The 19,169-nt window shown below is 38.3% G+C and overlaps 1 protein-coding gene across 4 annotated transcripts in view; it reads right to left on the minus strand.

Moving 5' to 3' along the window:
• Positions 1–10,585: 10,585 nt before the first annotated feature.
• The window catches only part of STXBP5L (syntaxin binding protein 5L), a 512,379-nt gene continuing 503,795 nt past the window's right edge, over positions 10,586–19,169 (minus strand). For all 4 annotated transcript variants that reach the window (XM_050781882.1, XM_050781881.1, XM_050781884.1 and 1 more), the window contains 2 exons: positions 17,077–17,297; positions 10,586–16,569 (listed from right to left, as the gene is read on the minus strand). In XM_050781882.1, coding sequence (XP_050637839.1) covers positions 16,528–16,569; positions 17,077–17,297 — 263 coding nt within the window. In that variant the 3' untranslated portion in view covers positions 10,586–16,527. The remainder of the gene's footprint in view (positions 16,570–17,076; positions 17,298–19,169) is intronic.

Here is a 19,169-nt window from a genome sequence, read left to right on the forward strand (position 1 = left end):
TATCAGCTTAAGGAGATTTGGGGCTGAGACAATGGGGTTTTCTAAATATACAATCATGTCATCTGCAAACAGGGACAATTTGACTTCTTCTTTTCCTAACTGAATATCCTTGATTTCTTTCTCTTGCCTGATTGCCCTAGCCAGAACTTCCAACAGTATGTTGAATAGGAGTGGTGAGAGAGGGCATCCTTGTCTTGTGTTAGTTTTCAAAGGGAATGCTTCCAGTTTTTGCCCATTCTGTATGGTATTGGCTGTGGGTTTGTCATAAATAGCTCTTATTATTTTGAGATACGTTCCATCAATACCGAATTTATTGAGAATTTTTAGCATGAAGGGCTGTTGAATTTTGTCAAAGGCCTTTTCTGCATCTATTAGATAATCATATGGTTTTTGTCTTTGGTTCTGTTTATATGCTGGATTACGTTTATTGATGTGTGTATGTTGAACCAGCCTTGCATCCCAGGGATGAAGCCCACTTGATCATGGTGGATAAGCTTTTTGATGTACCGGTGGATTCGGTTTGCCAGTATTTTATTGAGGATTTTTGCGTCAATGTTCACCAGGAGTATTGCTCTAAAATTCTCTTTTTTTTGTTGTATCTCTGTCAGGCTTGGTATCAGGATGATGTTGGCCTTGTAAAATGAGTTAGGGAGGATTCCCTCTTTTTCTTTTGATTGGAATGGTTTGAGAAGGAATGGCACCAACTCCTCCATGTACCTCTGGTAAAATTCGGCTGTGAATCCGTCTGGTCCTGGACTTTTTTTGGTTGGTAGGCTATTAATTATTGCCTCAGTTTCAGAGCCTGCTATTAGTCTATTCAGGGATTCAACTTCTTCCTGGTTTAGTCTTGGAAGAGTGTAAGTGTCCAGGAAATTATCCATTTCTTTGAGGTTTTCTACTTTATTTGTATAGAGGTGTTTATAGTATTCACTGATAGTAGTTTGTATTTCTGTGGGGTGAGTGCTGATATCCCCTTTATCATTTTTTATTGTGTATATTTGATTCTTCTCTCTTTCCTTCTTTATTAGTCTTGCTAGTGGTCTATCAATTTTGTTGATCTTTTCAAAAAACCAACTCCTGGATTCATTGATTTTTTGGAGGGTTTTTTCTGTGTCTATCTCCTTCAGTTCTGCTCTGATCTTAGTTATCCTTCTGCTTGCTTTTGAATTTGTTTGCTCTTGCTTCTCTAGTTCTTTTAATTGTGATGTTAGGGCGTCAATTTTAGATCTTTCCTGCTTTCTCTTGTGGGCATTTAGTGCTCTAAATTTCCCTCTACACACTGCTTTAAATGTGTCCCAGAGATTCTGGTATGTTGTATCTTTGTTCTCATTGGTTTCAAAGAACATTTTTATTTCTGCCTTCATTTCGTTATATACCCAATAGTCATTCAGGAGCAGGTTGTTCAGTTTCCATGTAGTTGAGCGGTTTTGATTGAGTTTCTTAGTCCTGAGTTTTAGTTTGATTGCACTGTGGTCTGAGAGACAGTTTGTTATAATTTCTGTTCTTGTACATTTGCTGAGGAGTGCTTTACTTCCAACTATGTGGTCAATTTTGGAATAAGTGCGATGTGGTGCTGAGAAGAATGTATATTCTGTTAATTTGGGGTGGAGAGTTCTATAGATGTCTATTAGGTCTGCTTGGTGCAGAGTTCAGTTCAATTCCTGTATATCCTTGTTAACTTTCTGTCTCGTTGATCTAATGTTGACAGTCGGGTGTTGAAGTCTCCCATTATTATTGTATGGGAGTCTAAGTCTCTTTGTAAGTCTCTAGGGACTTGCTTTATGAATCTGGGTGCTCCTGTATTGGGTGCATATATATTTAGGATAGTTAGCTCTTCCTGATGAATTGATCCCTTTACCATTATGTAATGGCCTTCTTTGTCTCTTTTGATCTTTGATGGTTTAAAGTCTGTTTTATCAGAGACTAGGATTGCAACCTCTGCTTTTTTTTGTTTTCCATTTGCTTGGTAATCTTTCTCCCTCCCTTTATTTTGAGCCTGTGTGTGTGTCTGCATATGAGATGGGTCTCCTGAATACAGCAAACTGATGAGTCTTGACTCTTTTCCAATTTGCCAGTCTGTGTCTTTTAATTGGAGCATTTAGTCCATTTACATTTAAGGTTAATATTGTTACATGTGAACTTGATCCTGTCATTATGATATTAGCTGGTTATTTTGCTCTCTAGTTGATGCAGTTTCTTCCTAGCGTCGATGGACATTACATTTTGACATGTTTTTGCAATGACTGGTACCTGTTGTTCCTTTCTATGTGTAGTGCTTCCTTCAGGATCTCTTGTAGGGCAGGCCTCGTGGTGACAAAATCTCTAAGCATTTGCTCGTATGTAAAGGATTTTATTTCTCCTTCACTTATGAAACTTAGTTTGACTGGATATGAAATTCTGGGTTGAGAATTCTTTTCTTTAAGAATGTTGAATATTGGCTCCCACTCTCTTCTGGCTTGTAGAGTCTCTGCTGAGAGATCTGCTGTTAGTCTGATGGGCTTCCCTTTGTATGTAACCCGACCTTTCTGTCTAGCTGCCCTTAAGATTTTTTCCTTCATTTCAACTTTGGTGAGTCTGACAATTATGTGTCTTGGAGTTGCTCTTCTCGAGGAGTATCTTTGTGGCATTCTCTGTGTTTCCTGAATTTGAATGTTGGCCTGCCTTACTAGGTTGAGGAAGTTCTCCTGGATGATATCCTGCAGAGTGTTTTCCAACTTGGTTCCATTTTCCCCGTCACTTTCAGGCACACCAATCAGAAGTAGATTTGGTCTTTTCACATAATCCCATATTTCTTGGAGGCTTCATTCATTTCTTTTCACTCATTTTTCTCTACACTTCTCTTCTTGCTTCATTTCATTCATTTGATCTTCAATCACTGATACTCTTTCTTCCAGTTGATCAAGTCGGTTACTGAAGCTTGTGCATTTGTCATGTAGTTCTCATGTTATGGTTTTCATCTCTATCGGTTTTTTTAAGGTGTTCTCCACATTGATTATTCTAGTTATCCATTCATCCAATCTTTTTTCAAGGTTTTTAATTTCTTTGCGCTGGTTACGTAGTTCCTCCTTTGGCTCTGAGAAGTTTTATCAACTGAAGCCTTCTCTCAACTCATCATATCATTCTCCGTCCAGGTTTGTTCCGTTGCTGGTGATGAGCTGCATTCCTTTGGAGGGGGAGATGCACTCTGATTTTTTGAATTTCCAGCTTTTCTGCACTGCTTTTTCCCTATCTTTGTGGTTTTATCTGCCTTTGGTCTTTGATGATGGTGACGTACTGATGGGGTTTTGGTATGGGTGTCCTTTCTGTTTGTTAGTTTTCCTTCTAACAGTCAGGACCCTCAGCTGTAGGTCTGTTGGAGTTTGCTTGAGGTCCACTCCAGACCCTGTTTGCCTGGGTATCAGCAGCGGAAGCTGCAGAAGATAGAATATTGCTGCACAGTGAGTGTTGCTGTCTGATTCTTGCTCTGGAAGCTTTGTCTCAGGGGTGTACCCTGCCGTGTGAGGTTGAGGTGTCAGTCTGCACCTAGTGGGGGATGTCTCCCAGGGGTCAGGGACTCACTTGAGCAGGCAGTCTGTCCGTTCTCAGATCTCAACCTCCATGCTGGGAGATCCACTGCTGTCTTCAAAGCTGTCAGACAGGGGCATTTACCTCTGCCGAGTTTTCTGCTGCTTTTTATTTAGCTGTGCCCTGTCCCCAGAGGAGGAGTCTACAGAGGCAGGCAGGCCTCCTTGAGCTGTGGTGGGCTCCACCCAATTCGAGCTTCCAGGTGGCTTTGTTTATCTACTTAAGCCTCAGCAATGGTGGGCACCCCTCCTCCAGCCTTGCTGCTGCCTTACAATTAGATCTCAGACTGCTGTGCTAGCAATGAGGGAGGCTCCCTGGGCATGGGACCCTCCGGGCCAGGTGTGGGATATAATCTCCCGGTGTGCCATTTGCTAAGAACCTTGGTAAAGTGCAATATTAGGGTGGGAGTTACCCGATTTTCCAGGTGTTGTGTGTCTCAATTACCTTTGGCTAGGAAAAGGAATTCCCTTCCCCCTTGCACTTCCCACGTGAGGCGATGCCTCTCCCTGCTTCAGCTCTTGCTGGTTGGGCTGCATCCGTGGACCAGGACCAACTGTCCGACATGCCACTGTCACCCAGTGAGATGATCCCAGTACCTCAGTTGAAAATGCAGAAATCACCCGTCTTCTGTGTTGCTCACACTGAGAGCTGGAGGCTGGAGCTCTTCCTATTCGGCCATCTTCGGCGCGCCCCACTGTACTATGTTTCTTAAAAGCTGAAGTGCTGTCAGTATTCTGGTAGGCTTGAAAGATTTTGGACAAGAGAAAGCTCAATCTGTTTACCTGTGAGTGTTCTTCAAACATGAGGTCAAACAAAAGTCCCTTCTGCCTCATTCTCTGCAGCCGTGGCCTAGTCTGTGTAGTCACATGCATTTTCTCATTCTGTTTGACCTGTCAGCTGGACCTGAAACAGACCATCCCCATTTTGCATGATTCAGGTATGCAGAAATCCCAGTTACTATGATTTACTTAATAACACGAGTCTTCCCTGCAACACAGTTCAAATTTCAGTTACCAGTGGATATTAACTGTGAGTAACTGCATGAAATTCAAACTTCACTGATAGTTCTTCAAACCACAACCACTGTGTAAATAAGAAATGCACATTGTGTTAGGCAGAATAATGCCTCTCATCCCAAAGTTCACATCCTAATTCCTAAAATCTGTGAACTGTTATATTACATGGCAAAAGGGACCTTGTTGATGTGATTAAGTTAGAGATCTTGAGGTGGGGGATTATCCTGGATTATCTGAATGGTTCCATTGTAATCAACAGAGTCTTTATAAAAGGGAAGCAGATGGTCAGAGTCAGGGAAGATACGACAACAGAAACAGAGAAAGATTGCAAAATGCTACACTGCTGGCTTTAAAGTTGGAAGAATGGTCCATGAGCCAAGGAATGCAGGAACCCTCAAAAAATTGGAAAAGGTAAGGAAGTGGATTCTCTTCTAGAACCTTTTGAAGGGATGTAGCCCTGCCAACACATTGACTCTGGCCCAGTTAAGACCATTTTGGACTTCTGCCCTTTAGAACTGCAAGATAATAATTTGAGTTGTTTTGAGCTAGTAAGTTTGTGGAATTGGTAGCCGTAATAGGAAATTCATACATGCATCATGATGAGGACCAGTTACATCACTTCTTCCAAAAGCTGTCTATGATTGGTCATTTCACATCTGTTATTCACTTTACTTACAGATGGCAAAGTGTAGTTGTGTTGATTGCTTGTCTCCCAATGGTAAATCCACCTTCTACAAAAATGGATAATCAAAAGTGGAAGTTGGCTAGTAAAGATGAAAGTGTACCAGAGAAGTAAAAAAATGATAATACTGGAAGTGAAATTCAAATTGAACATAAATGGAATTACAGAATAACTACCTTCCTGGGAATGCTGACACTGCTGCAGTTTGAGATATGGTAGATAAGCAACCTGAGAAACAGTGAAGGCACAATTAACAGAAATTAGGGAAATGGTTGTGACAAAAAGATAAGGATGTCCCAAAGGAAGCGATGCCAACAAAAAACTTCATTAATTTTTAATCTATAACTTTAATTCCATCAAAGTCTCATCAGGATTTTATATTTTTTAGATAGATAATATCTTAAAACTCACCTGAAGAAAAAAATACACAGTCCTATCAAACTTGAGAAATAACAAAGATTTGTATCAGATATTAGGATGTATCACAAAGATATAATAGCTTGATAAGGGGATAGAAATAGACAAGTAAGAGTATTAAAACAGACTAGACTGGGTGTGGTGGCTCATGCCTGTAATACTAGCCCTTTGGGAGGCCGAGGCAGGCAGATCATGAGGTCAGGAGATCGAGACCATCCTGGCTAACACAGTGAAACCCCGTCTCTACTAAAAATACAAAAAATTAGCCAGGCGTGGTGGCGGGCTCCTGTAGTCCCAGCTACTCGGGAGGCTGAGGCAGGAGAATGGCGTGAACCCGGGAGGCGGAGCTTGTAGTCAGCCGAGATCACGCCACTGCACTCCAGCCTGGGCGACAGAGCAAGACTCCATCTCAAAAAAAAAAAAAAAAAAAAACACAAAGAATTTAAGAAACAGACTTATACATATATGAGAAATGATTAAAATGTCATTTCAAATCAGTAGTGAAAGATAGGCTGTTCATAAACAGCGATGTAGTGGTAAGAGTATCCATTGGTAAAATATATGAGGTTGGATCTCTATGTCAAATGCTCACAAAATACTCCAGATGGATTAACAGCCTAAATATTTAAAAGAAGGCTATGAAAGTAAATTTAAAAATGTGAGAATGTTTATAACTTTATAGAAATAAAAGCCTTCTTTAAAACAAAGTTCTAAAATCATAAAGGTAAAAGATAAAACTTGACTACATTATAAAGAAAAATTTTCAGTATGAAAAAGTGACATCAATAAGGTTAAATTGTGAAAGATACTGAACCGTCTAACCCAGGGGCCATGGCACAACAGCAAATTCAGAACAGATCCATAGCCTACGTAAGGCTGAGTTAGCGAGCGAGGACCATATGGTGCTAACCCCGAGTGAGAGCAAACCACACATTCACCAGTTGTACTTCAGCACATATCAGTGGAAGGTACTCAAGGGTCACAACAGACCAGCCACTGTTACTGAGTCCCAGAGGATCCAGGGAGGAAGACAAGGACCAGCACACCTCCTCCTTTATCATGGGTTAATGTAAGCCTTCTCCTAAACCCAGAAGCCAATCTTGCAGGGAGGAGGAGGGAGAGACTACACAATTCCTAGGAAGACTCCAAGGCAAGGAAAAATCAGTCATAGAAGCTAAGCCACATTTTAAAAATCAACAATAGACAAATGATCTGTAGTGGAGTCTGACTCCATCTTTTGATGTTTGCTGACAAGTTTTGAGCCTCTATTCTCCCACTTCCTCTTCTGTCCACATCTGAGTAAGCTGAGAGGAAATCCGATGCTCCCTTCTTTGGTGCCAGTGGGATTTTCAAACCATGCAAACCCCATGCTGCAATCCCTGGCCCACCTTCTGACCACAATAAAAACCCAGTCTCTTCCTTGTTTTCTCAAGTTGGCTTGCTCTCTGCAGAAAGCCTCACTGAGGAATAAACCTTTTCATATCAGAAAAATTCCAATTAAAACAATAAGATGCCATTTTCATCTTTAACAGTGTGAAAAAATAAAAATATTTGAAAATAGGTGAAGATGAAAGGAAACTAATTTTTATACACTGGTAGAAGAATAATTTAGTCAACATCTATTTAAATTGTTTGAATGAGCATGCCGTTTAATTCAGCAATTCCACTTGACATTAACATCTTAAGCACTTGCACATACGGAAAACACATGTGCAAATGTTCACTGCAGTCGTGTTTGTAATATCAAGAGACTGGAAAATATCTAAATACTAGTAAAAGAGTGGTAACAAGTTATGGTTTATTGACACCTTGGGATAATATAAGTGAGTTAAAAAGAATGAATTATAGGTACTGACATAGAACGATCTGAGACATAGTAGAGACATGAATAAGCACGTTGCAGCATAGAAAAATATTTAGAAGGAAACACAGCAAACTATAACTTGTTAATTTCGATGAGTAGGAGGTAACCAAAGGAAATACTCACTTGATCTTGTCTAAATTTATCATATGATTATTACAGTATGCATTTATGTATTATTTGTGCAATTAAAACACATTTCAAAAAAATGTTTAAATAATGGTTGGATTCCCAAACCAGCTCACGAGACCATTGTTTAAGCTGCAAAGCAACTGTCCATTTGCTATGAAAGGTAGAAGACAATGCCATTGAAGTACAGGTAATACAGCAAGATTGGAAATATTTTATTTTTGTAATTTTATTTTGGAATAATTTAAAACCTAGGTGAAAGTTTGAAGAATAGTACCAAGAATCCCAATCAAGTCAGAAATCACCACTCAGGTTTTGTTAATTTCTCCAGTTATGTCATTTATAGCAAAAGGGTCCAATCCAAGACCAAGAGTTGCACCTAGTTGTCATGACCGTATAGTCTCTTTAAATCCGGAACACGTCTTTCCCTGACTTTTAGGACACTGAAAATGTTTAATAGAGGGCAGATATTTTATAGAATGTCATTCAATTTGTTTTTGTTTATTGCCTCATGATTAGACCTTGATCCTGCATTTTTGGCAGGAATATTGCAGAGGTGTTGTGGGTTCTCACTCACTGCATCCTGTCAGGTTGCACATGATGATTTGTTCCCTTGCTGGTGGTGATAACTTTGATAACTTGATTAAGGTGGTGTCTGCCATGTTTCTCTAGTTATATTTTTCTTTATGATTAGCAAATGTTTTTTGTGAAGATACTTTGACTGTGGAAATATCCTCTTCCTCTGTCCCACTTTACCTCACTAGTTTTAGCATCCACTGGTATTTGTTGACCAAGTCATTACGATAATGGTTGCCAAATGGTAATTTTAAAATTCCATCTACATTTATTTATTTGTTGATATTCTATTGTAAGGAAGAGTTTTCGCTTTCTGCTTTTATTTATATCAATGTGGGCTAGTGGGTACTTACTAAATTTCTGTTATGACATGTTATGCTTTTTCTTTTTTCTTTTCTTTTTGTTATTATGATTATGATTATGATTATTATTATTTTGGGTAGAGACAGGGTCTTGCTATGTTACCCAGGCTGGTCTCGAATTTTTGGTCTCAAGCAATCCTCCCTCCTTGGCCTCCCAAAGTGCTGGGATTATAGGCATGAGCCACTGCACCTGGCCTTGATGCTCAGATTATACCTGATTTGTCCTGTGTAGCCTTTAAGGTAGCTGCTGTGTCCTTTTGACATGTCCCTATTCTTTGAATACTTTATTTTCTGACACAAAAATGTTCTAACCTTAAAATCAGACATTTCTTCAGAGAACTCCAGTTCCTTTTAGCAGAGAATAGTAATTGGAAATCAATATCCAGACACTAGTTGTGCTCATTGCTCCAGGGGGTGAGGGGCTTGCTCCCTGTCTTCTTGGTGTGCAGAATTAGGAAATATATATGTACTATGCAGGCACATGTGCACACACACATCTTTATTATCACATATGTATGTAAAGTATGTAGCGATACCCATCTATATTTGTATACATTATATACACACTTTATATATATGTAAAAATTTACACTGATACTTCCAATTGTAATCTAATACTCTAGGGTTTATTCTAGCTTTCCCTTTTAATTTTTCCTTTCTTTGTTCTCCATCAGTGAGAAACCTGGCTCCCATAGTATCAGTATTCTTGTTAATTGTTCAATGCCCTGTATGTAGCCAACCTCCTGACCCCACTGGGCTGCCTTCTGCCCTGTTCCAATGCCAACATCACACACCATCACTGACCACTGAAGGGTTGACCCTGCCACTTCACTCCAGTGCTGTCTTTTGTGGGCTGTTTCCTTTTCACCCTACTCCAATGCAGTCTTTGTATGGCGATGCCATCACCAACCTTTTTGAGTGTGGCTGACTTTTGGAGTGAATGAATGAAAGGAAAGAAAGGAGGAAGGAAGGGAGGAGAGGAAAGGGCAGCAGGGAACAGAGGGAGGGAGGGGGTGAGGAAGAAACAGGAAGGAAGGGAAGGAGGAAGAAAGGAAGTCGAAACAGTATTTCAGATATTGAATGCAAGTAGCTGAAGCTTGAGTTATTGTAATTCAAAAATAAGGTAAATGGATCCCCTTGAAGAAATTCTGAGAGAGAAAAATTCTGAAAAGGACTTTGTATTTTAAAGTGTCAGTATGCATATTTGTATTTTTAATCAACAAGTTTTTTAGCCTAGAGTTGGTTGGCTGTTTTTTTCCATTTTTATATGGAACTAAAATTAGGAAAAAAATTGTGGTGGGGAAATTTTCCTGAGATTAAATTAGACAGGATTTGGAAGAATAAAGTCAGTTGTTTACAGCCAGAGTATAGATAAATATGGGGAAAGTGCCTGGAGAGGAATTAACTATGCTTATGAAAGCCAGGGGTGCAGGAGAGCACACTCTCCGAGAACTGTTGGAGGTCTTGAGTTAATGAATGTTTATCATAACTACTAAGAGCTGGAATAAGCCCATAGTAGCTTAATTTTTCTGCCTGGATGGGGACAAAGCCTGAGCTGAAAAGAAGTGAGGAAGTAAGGTCTGCATGTTAAGTTTGTAGGCACATCTTATCCACCTTGGTTTCATTTGATGCATTATTAACAAATTATTTTTACTTGTACTTCACTGAAGGTGAACTTCAATCAACATCGTCAAAAGTTGTCTTTAAATTCTTCCAACAAAAAGTAACACATTTCCTCAAATTGACGGAGATTTTGAATGGCTATTGGGTTAATAAATTCTAGCAAAACGTGTGAGTTTTGGGAAGTTGTATTTGATAGATTTGCTGTACATTGCTCTCCCACCCCCTCCCTGCCTTTTGAAAACAATTACACTTTGCAAAACCATAGTTCATAGTGTTATAAATGGGTCTTACCTCTGTCCATATGTAATCTTGGCAAAAATCATTAGTGCATGACATCATGACATAAGAGAGCATCTATGTACAAACATATACAATTTTATTGATATCTCTACAGACTACAAGAATTTTGTTAAGTATAGTCACAATTGCTGAGTGCAACAGAAAAATAGTAATTTGTCATTTTCTGAAAAGATGCAAAAATTCTGAAGATGAAAGAAAGATACATCAATGATGTCATCTGTTTCTTATTTCCTAGAATAAAACATCACATAATTAAGTACTAAAAATTATAGGTTATTAGAGATTCTGATCCTGTGTACAATTGTCCAAAACCACCACCTAGTTTATTTTCTGGCTTTGCGGTCAAGAAGGGTGGGCCAACAGCAGAGGGAAAGCAGTATGAGGGCGATAACTCTGAGTTTCTTCTCAGTATGCGTTACTGCCTTTGATAGGCTGGATTTTCCTTTTTTGAAGGTGTAAGCACTCTTTCAGGGCACTGGATGTCATACAGGAAGTTACAGGTATTCTTTTCCTTTAAACATATGTCCAAACTAAGCAAATAAATCCAAGTGGCCCTGGGAGCTTTTGATTGAGATAACAATCAAAAAGGAAGATTTGTTCTTCCTTTTTGCTAAGACCAAGTCCAGTGAAATATACCTACAACAGAACAGGTACCTGGTACCTATGTCTCCTCCAGAAGAAGAATGAATAATAAATTTGGACCTAATTTAGCAAATGATTGTTTTGAGAATTTCCACTGTCTAAATATGAAGAATTAGTTTTCCACTTAGCTTTATATGCTGTTGTATGTACTGTGCTACTTCTGGTAACTTGTGATGTCACATGTGTAAGACAGTTGAAAAAAAAAAAACCTAGACCTTTTAATTGGAATAATTGATGGACAAGTCACATAGGAGACTATCACAAAGACGGTTATTAAGAGTTAATGGGGCATTGCCTGGTCAGAAATTCCCAAATACTTTTGTTCTTTGAGACATCCAGAATAAATACCATTACAATATCTTACATTTTGCCTTCCCTGACCACTCAGAACTGGGGCTGGAGCACCAGCCAAGGCAAACAAACAAGTTTTCCTTAGTTGGCCATAAAGCAGTGATAATCACCTTTGGCTGGAGATTAGAACCACCTTGGAGCTTTCACAAATATTGGTATCTGGTTCCCACTCCAAACGATTTTAATATAATTGAGAATTTTAAAATTTCCTGAGGTGATTCTTATGTAGAGCCAAGGTTGAGAATCACTCCTCTAGATAAATATGGAAATCAAAGCATCTGTGTATCTGATTCCTTAAAGCCTCTTTCACTTCACTGTGGCTCCCATGTCCTTCCTCACCACAATCTTCTTGCACCAAATTGGTACTTCCTCCTCCTTTTCTGAGACAGACCTTACCTATTCTACATTTCATGCTTTCAGGGCTATGTTGTCTGCAAATACACACACTAAACTTGTTATGTTAACAACTATGTTCCCTGGAATGGTGCGTATTAGAGGTACTGCTCAAACCAGGTACACCACAAGTATTTCTGGCACCCAGGACAGTGTGCATGTGAAATAGTACCCAGCCAAAAATGGCACCCAGCCAAAAATGGAGTTGCGTGACAGAGGACAGAGGTGAAGAAGCTGTGAAAGCTACCACATTTCTCCTGACACAGAGACCAAGACCTGATACGTTTTGACTTCTTTTTTTTTTTTTTTCTGCGACGGAGTCTCGCTCTGTCGCCCAGGCTGGAGTGCAGTGGCCGGATCTCAGCTCACTGCAAGCTCCGCCTCCCGGGTTTATGCCATTCTCCTGCCTCAGCCTCCCGAGTAGCTGGGACTACAGGCGCCCGCCACCTCGCCCGGCTAGTTTTTTTGTATTTTTTAGTAGAGACGGGGTTTCACCGTATTAGCCAGGATAGTCTTGATCTCCTGACCTCGTGATCCGCCCGTCTCGGCCTCCCAAAGTGCTGGGATTACAGGCTTGAGCCACCGTGCCCGGCCACGTTTTGACTTCTTTTGGCATTGCCCTGTGTGAGCCAACATGGTCAGGTTACAGTTCTTTTTTCTCATAGCAGCAGGGTGTAATCACACAGATATACTCCCAGTTTGTCCCAATGATCCTAAGCCAAGGAGAGGATGTTTAGCTTACTTTTCTAGATTGGATTCATTTTTCCCTTCTGCTTGAACGTAAGAGTCTATTTTAATCTTCAACCAATCTTAGGCCTAATCTGATTCTTTTTTCTCTCAAAGTCATGGTGATCCCTTCATGTAGATAAAGTATAGATGGTACCTTTAAAACTGGTACATTGGTCACATAAAAAGGGACTCCAACAGTAAACTTTTTCCTTTCAGATCCCTAAAAACTTTGAGGGAAAATAGTTGGATTTTGATTTATTAATTTGAGAATCACTTTCAAAAGATTTGAAAGACTTATCTTTGTGACTGAATCACTGGAAAACATCTCATTCAGTTCTGTCACTGTCCTTCCAAAGTTCCATCGGACAATGATCTTGACAGTGATTGGGGCCCTAAAGTCTGGGGCTCAGTGAAGTGTAAGAAGCAAAGTCAGTAGTACTGCTTTTGTAGGCGATTAAAACCAATGAGGAATCAATCATCCCTCCCTCCAAACTCCAAGATTAATGGATGATTTCAAGGTAGGGATTATTGCTCATGTTATTATCAGAGAAGTACTTCTAGCTTCTCATAGATGAATAAATTAAAAGGCCCATTTTCTGCTGTAACACTAAAAAGGCCTTATCTTTTGAGGAAGTCATAGGGAGACAAGGTCAACTTGTTGGGACTGTGGTTTGCAAGCCTTATCTTCTGATATCGCTTTAGCAGATAAAGTGTAATTTTGATGGTAACTAAGGCTCAGAGTCACTTTCTGTATCATTGTCCACGTTACTAGGAGTATTTTTCTTATGTTCCAGAATAGAAGAAAGATAGGAAAGATGAGACTATGCAAAGGATTACATGGATCAACAGTACTCATTTTCCAAAGGTGAGGATAAGATGATGATGGTAGTGGTGGCGATGTGTGTGTGTGTGTGCACGCACGCTAAGGTCAGTGCAACAGAACAGAAATGTTCAAAGAGAAAAATCACATCCACATTAGATTCTTCTTATTGCTGTCTCTTTGAATTATAAAAATAATTTTGATACAGTAAAACCTCATTAATTTGGATTCCACTAACCAGGAGTTTGTGAGATGAAGTACCCTTACGTTAAGGAAGGGCTTATAAAAACAATTTTGAAAGACACGTTTAAACTACTTCAAAGAGCCTTTTCTTTTCAAGCATTTTAGAAGCACCTGTTTACTTCCAATTGGTGTGCTAATTATAAACTTTTGATCTATTCAGTGAGACCAAAGTTTTAAGCACTTCTACAGTGAAATACTATAATGTCCCTTTTGATATTTTCTCTATGTGCCTTAAAATATTCTGTAGTTGTTATTTTTCACTGATTCCTATACGCTTTCTTCAAAATTGTATTTTATTGCATATGAACCACACATGTAATTTTGGGTATAATAATTTATCTTGCGAAGACATTGTATACTTATTGTACAGTTTTATACAACATATATTACATATTCACACAATCTACCTCTTTATATGATGTAGAATAGTGGCTATAAACTGGGAGCAATTTTGGCCATGACATTTCGATTGTCATTACTAGGAGGTTCCTACTGGCATCTAGTAGACAGAGGCCAGGGATGTTGCTAAAATCCTGCAATACACAGGACAGTTCCCCACAATAAAGACTTTCAGCTAATAGTGCCGCTATTGAGAAATCTCGATGTAGATCAAGTTAAAACAAGTTAAATCTTATTGAGGGCTTCAGAGATACTCATCAAAGGTACTGCTACTTTGAACTGAATTTCATTATTTCTAAAACAAACTAATTTTTTACTCTTTTAGGTTTTTTTTAAAATACAGAAATGATAAAGTATTTGTTCTGAAAATCAGAAAACTAAGTCTTTGAAACTGGTGGTACAAATAATACATTGCAATTTGGCCACTAGTGTTTTCTAGATCCTAATCTTAAGTTTCTTTAATATTTTTAACATATAATTTTATAATTCTATACATTATACAGTCATGTAATATCTGTGTTTCCAAGCTGGATTCTGTTACCATAAGGCTGTTCACAGGAGTCTGGGAGATTCACAGAGAGGCTTTTTTAACAAGAGGATTCAAGGACTCTGAGAAATGCTGTCCTAGTGTATGTTATCTTAACTCTTTCACTCATCTTTGTTTTCTCAAAATTACTGAGAACATTGTACCACTAGAAACATTTGCTAGAAAGTACAACTTCTGGCAAAAAATTAGACTATAAAGGAAATAAAAATACTGTTTTTTTGGCTAATAAAATAACCTGAAGTTCAGGAAAATTGTGAAGTCTTAACACAAATGTAAATCCAGTAAGACCTTGATTAACAAAAATGCAATAAGCCAAAACCATAATTAAAAATTTTTTTGAATAAACAACATATTACAGGATGGGTCCTGGAATATGTATATATACATTCCTATAACTTTTGACTTCCAGAATCATGTGAAATGGTAGTGTCTATTTGGTTTTGATTCTGGTGCTTTTCTGGTGAGTTACAATAGATACCTTGTATCATGTTAAGGATATTCTTTATTCCAACTTTAAAAGAGTTTTTAATAAGGGACAGGTGTTTGGCATCTATTGACATAATCTGGTGGCTTATATTATTTGACCTAGTGACAAAAACATTGATTTTGTATCATTAAACTCTTTATGTATTTCTGTTGTCTATAATGATGACTGAGGCCAAGATAGCAAACACATCACTATATTTTATAAAGATTTCCAGTGGTAAATATCAAACCGAAAGGTATTTTCTAATGAAAGCCCTTGTAAATCAGAAATGTCATAAATCAGAATCCCTTTCCCAAAACATTAACTGAGGTTTTACTGAATCACACTAAAGAGAATGACCAGTTTGGTTATCTGGTTTGGTTTGTGAATGTCAGGCTGCAAGAGCACCTTTCGATTGCAGGCCCTACTGGGTTTGAACAGTAATATACTGTGTAACTGGCAGACAAGGATACAAATGAAGCTTTTAAAATATATCACTTTAGAAACTGAAATTGGGGTGTGTGAAATTTCCCTTTTTGTGAAGTCAGTTCTCATAGCTAACTATTATTCCTATAGATTCCCCAAACCTACTACCAACTCCCCTATAGAGTACAAGCCAGGCTGAAGAAAATGCTTTGAGGTGACCCAACCCTGCATGGTTTGTGCTAAAAACAGCAACCCATTCTGAAGGTGATAGAAATGAAAATAATTGTGTTGGGAATAATTTACTATACTGGCAATATTTGATTATGACAGAACTGTGAATGATGTAAAACATGGAGAGAGAACATTAATCAGACTCTTGCCATAAGAATTCAATAATGTTCTAGTAAAATGATGAGGAGAAAACTCTGGGTTCTTGTTTTGTTTTGTTTTCCTTTTCAGTTGGGTATGGCAAATATATTTGAAATGCACTGACATCTTCAAATGCAGATTTTTTAAATTGTTGAGTGTGGCCCAATTGATAGAAATAGTTTACCATGAATCTTTTTTTTTCTTCTATCACAACATGCTTTTTTTTTTCTTTTCCTCTTAAGATGTTAATTTATCATGCAAAGATTTGTTTTCATTAAGTGCATTAATGCTTTTGTTTGTACAGGAATTTTCAAATCAAGAGGACTCCCCGTAGTTCCTAAATATAAATCCTTATCGAATGACATGCCAAGATGATAGCTCCATTCCACATGGGAAAAGGCAAATTCAGCCATATCTTGGGATTTTAACCAGGGCTCCAGCCTTTGGGTTGTACAGCGTCTCTGATACATCTCCTTTATGATAATTTCAGATTGACTGTAAATGGAACATATTGTAGAAGAAACTGGCTTCTAGCAGTTGAATAGTGATGCTGGGAATAAATTTGGTTTCCCTGAATATGGTTTCTCAAAGCAGTCACAGCTTCTTTAGAAGTTAGAATTGGTACCACTTCTTATCCTTGTATTTCAGCATTAACTGCAAAGAAAAAAATAGCCACCATAAGATGCTAAAATACTTTAAAAGTGCTATTTAAAGCAAGGCCTTTTTGAGCTAATCATGCAAATCTAATCTCAAAACTTATAATCAAACTGAATGGCTTCTTTTATTTTGTGAAATAAAGTGCATATGAGAAAGATTTTAAAAATAAGCTGTAAAGACTCAGCTGATAGAAGATGATTTTTCATGACTGAGACAAAATGGAGGATGTGGATCCCAGATGTATGAGAATCAATGGATAATTTTCTTTATCCCCTAAGGTAAATAAGTATCGATACCTTAAAGTATTTAAAAACAAACAAACAAACAAAAAACCTTTTCTCTCCCAAGCATTGGGGGAATTATAATACTTAGAAGAGATCCAGGCTACCATGATTCTCATATAGGATTACTTATGTGGATCTCTGTTTAAGCGTTCTTGTTCAGAGCCTAAATGCTTAAAGTTACTCCTGTATGAAGATGTCTGTATTTACTTAAGCAGTTTACCTCATGTGCATGTTTGGAAAATGCTTCTGCACTGGTCATCATGCCTGCAGTTTTCTCTTCCAGCTCTCCTAGCCTCTGTCCTCTTTCATCAAGTGCGATTCGTGCACGGGTCAGCTCTCCCATCACCCCTCCAGCAGCGCCTTTCATCCCTTCTATACTACCTGGTCCAGGAATGTGTTGCGCAAGGCTGCGGGATGCTTTTCCTGCTGAAGCTTCCCCAACTGAGAATATAAGCAATAGCAATTTAAAACATTTTGTCAGTAATTCAAACAGTCAAGCTTGTCACCAAGACAAAGAACTAACATTGCATTCTACTGTCATAATTCTCATTAAAAGAGCATCATATATGTGTTTGGAGATGTTAGCACTTAAGAAAAATGCTAAGAAAGAGACAGTGAGATACATTGTTATCATAGGCCTTTTGTATGTGTGTGTGTTCCATACAATATGGCATAATTGCATTTCTTGATGCTGAATTGGAATATTCACATATGTGACTTCATATTTAAGCCATATTAATGTCTCTACCAAGCTTAGGGCTGATCATTTGCTTAAATTTCTGCCTAAGTTTTTATTTCAGACTTCTCTGTTCACCTTCATATATAAGCCTTTCTAGGCCTCAGGTTCTCTTCCTCTCTCTTTCTATCTCTCTCTCTCTCCGTAAACACTGAAAAATGGGGTATATGAATATATGAATGATGGTTACATATGTTAAAAATTTGACTTATAAAACAAACATAACATTTACCCATATAAGTTACATATGTTAAAAATTTGTGGCTGGGCACAGTGGCTCACGCCTGTAATCCCAACACTTTGGGAGGCTGAAGCAGGCAGATCACTTGAGGTCAGGAATTCCAGACCATCCTGGCCAACATGGTGAAACCCTGTCTCTACTAAAAATACAAAATTAGCTGGGAGTGGTAACATGTGCCTGTAGTCCCAGCTACTTAGGAGACTGAGGCACGACAATCTCTTGAACCAGGGAGGTGGAGGTTGTGAGCCGAGACCATGCCACTGCACTCCAGCCTGGGTGACAGTGAGACTTTGTCTCAAAAAAAAAAAAAAAAAAAAAATGTGATTTCTAAAAGACTAAAAGAATTTCTCAGTCACCTACAAAGCTCAGTTTTATTCAATTTCAATGAAGTGAAAAAAAATTTCTATCGACAGGGTCTTGCTATGTTGCCCAGGCCTGACTCGAATTCATGGCATCAAGAAATCCTCCCACCTCAGCCTCCCAAGTAGCTGGGACTACAAGTGCATACCACCACAGCAGCGCTCAATAAAGAAAAATATTTTTTAATTGAAAAACAGCTATCAAAAATTAGCCAAGCATAGAAGTATGTGCCTGTAGTCCTAGCTACCCAGGTGGTTGAGGCAGGAGGATCACTTGAGCCCAGGAGTTTGAGGCTGCAGTGAGTTATGATTGTGCCACTTTACTCTAAAGCCTGGGCAACCAAGTGAGATTCTGTCTTTTAAATTTTTTTTTTTTAAGGAAAAAACAGCTATTTTGGCAGAAATTTAGTTAGAATTCCCAAGGATGTAATACTGGAATGGATTCTAGATTTTTTTTTTAATAAGAGTTGATGGAATCTAATTTTTTAAAAATAAGAGCCTTATTGAGATATAATTCACATAACATTTATCCATTTAAAGTGTACAATTCACTTGTTTTTAGTGTATTCACAAAGTTGTAGGACCATCACCACTATCTGATTGCAGAACACATACGTTACTCCAAAAAGAAACCCCATGCTCATTGGCAGCCACTCCCTGTTCCTTCCTTGCCTCAGCCCCTGGCAATCATTAATCTACTTTCAGTCTCTCTGAATTCTAGACCTTTTATATAAATGGAATCATACAATATGTGACCTTTTTTTGTCTGGCTTCTTTCACTTAGCAAGATGTTTTCAAGGTTATCCATGTTGTACCATGTATCAGTACTTCATTCCTTTTCATGGCCAAATAATATTCTATTGTATGAAGGGACCTAGATGTTTTTGCATAGTTAAAAGTTCCAGAGAAAGAGAATTTTGATCTATACTACCAAATGATGGTAGGATATTCTGGAAAATATATTCATACCTTCTCTC

Source organism: Macaca thibetana, chromosome 2 (genome assembly GCF_024542745.1).
Source record: "Macaca thibetana thibetana isolate TM-01 chromosome 2, ASM2454274v1, whole genome shotgun sequence".
In the NCBI taxonomy this organism is placed as follows: domain Eukaryota; kingdom Metazoa; phylum Chordata; class Mammalia; order Primates; family Cercopithecidae; genus Macaca; species Macaca thibetana.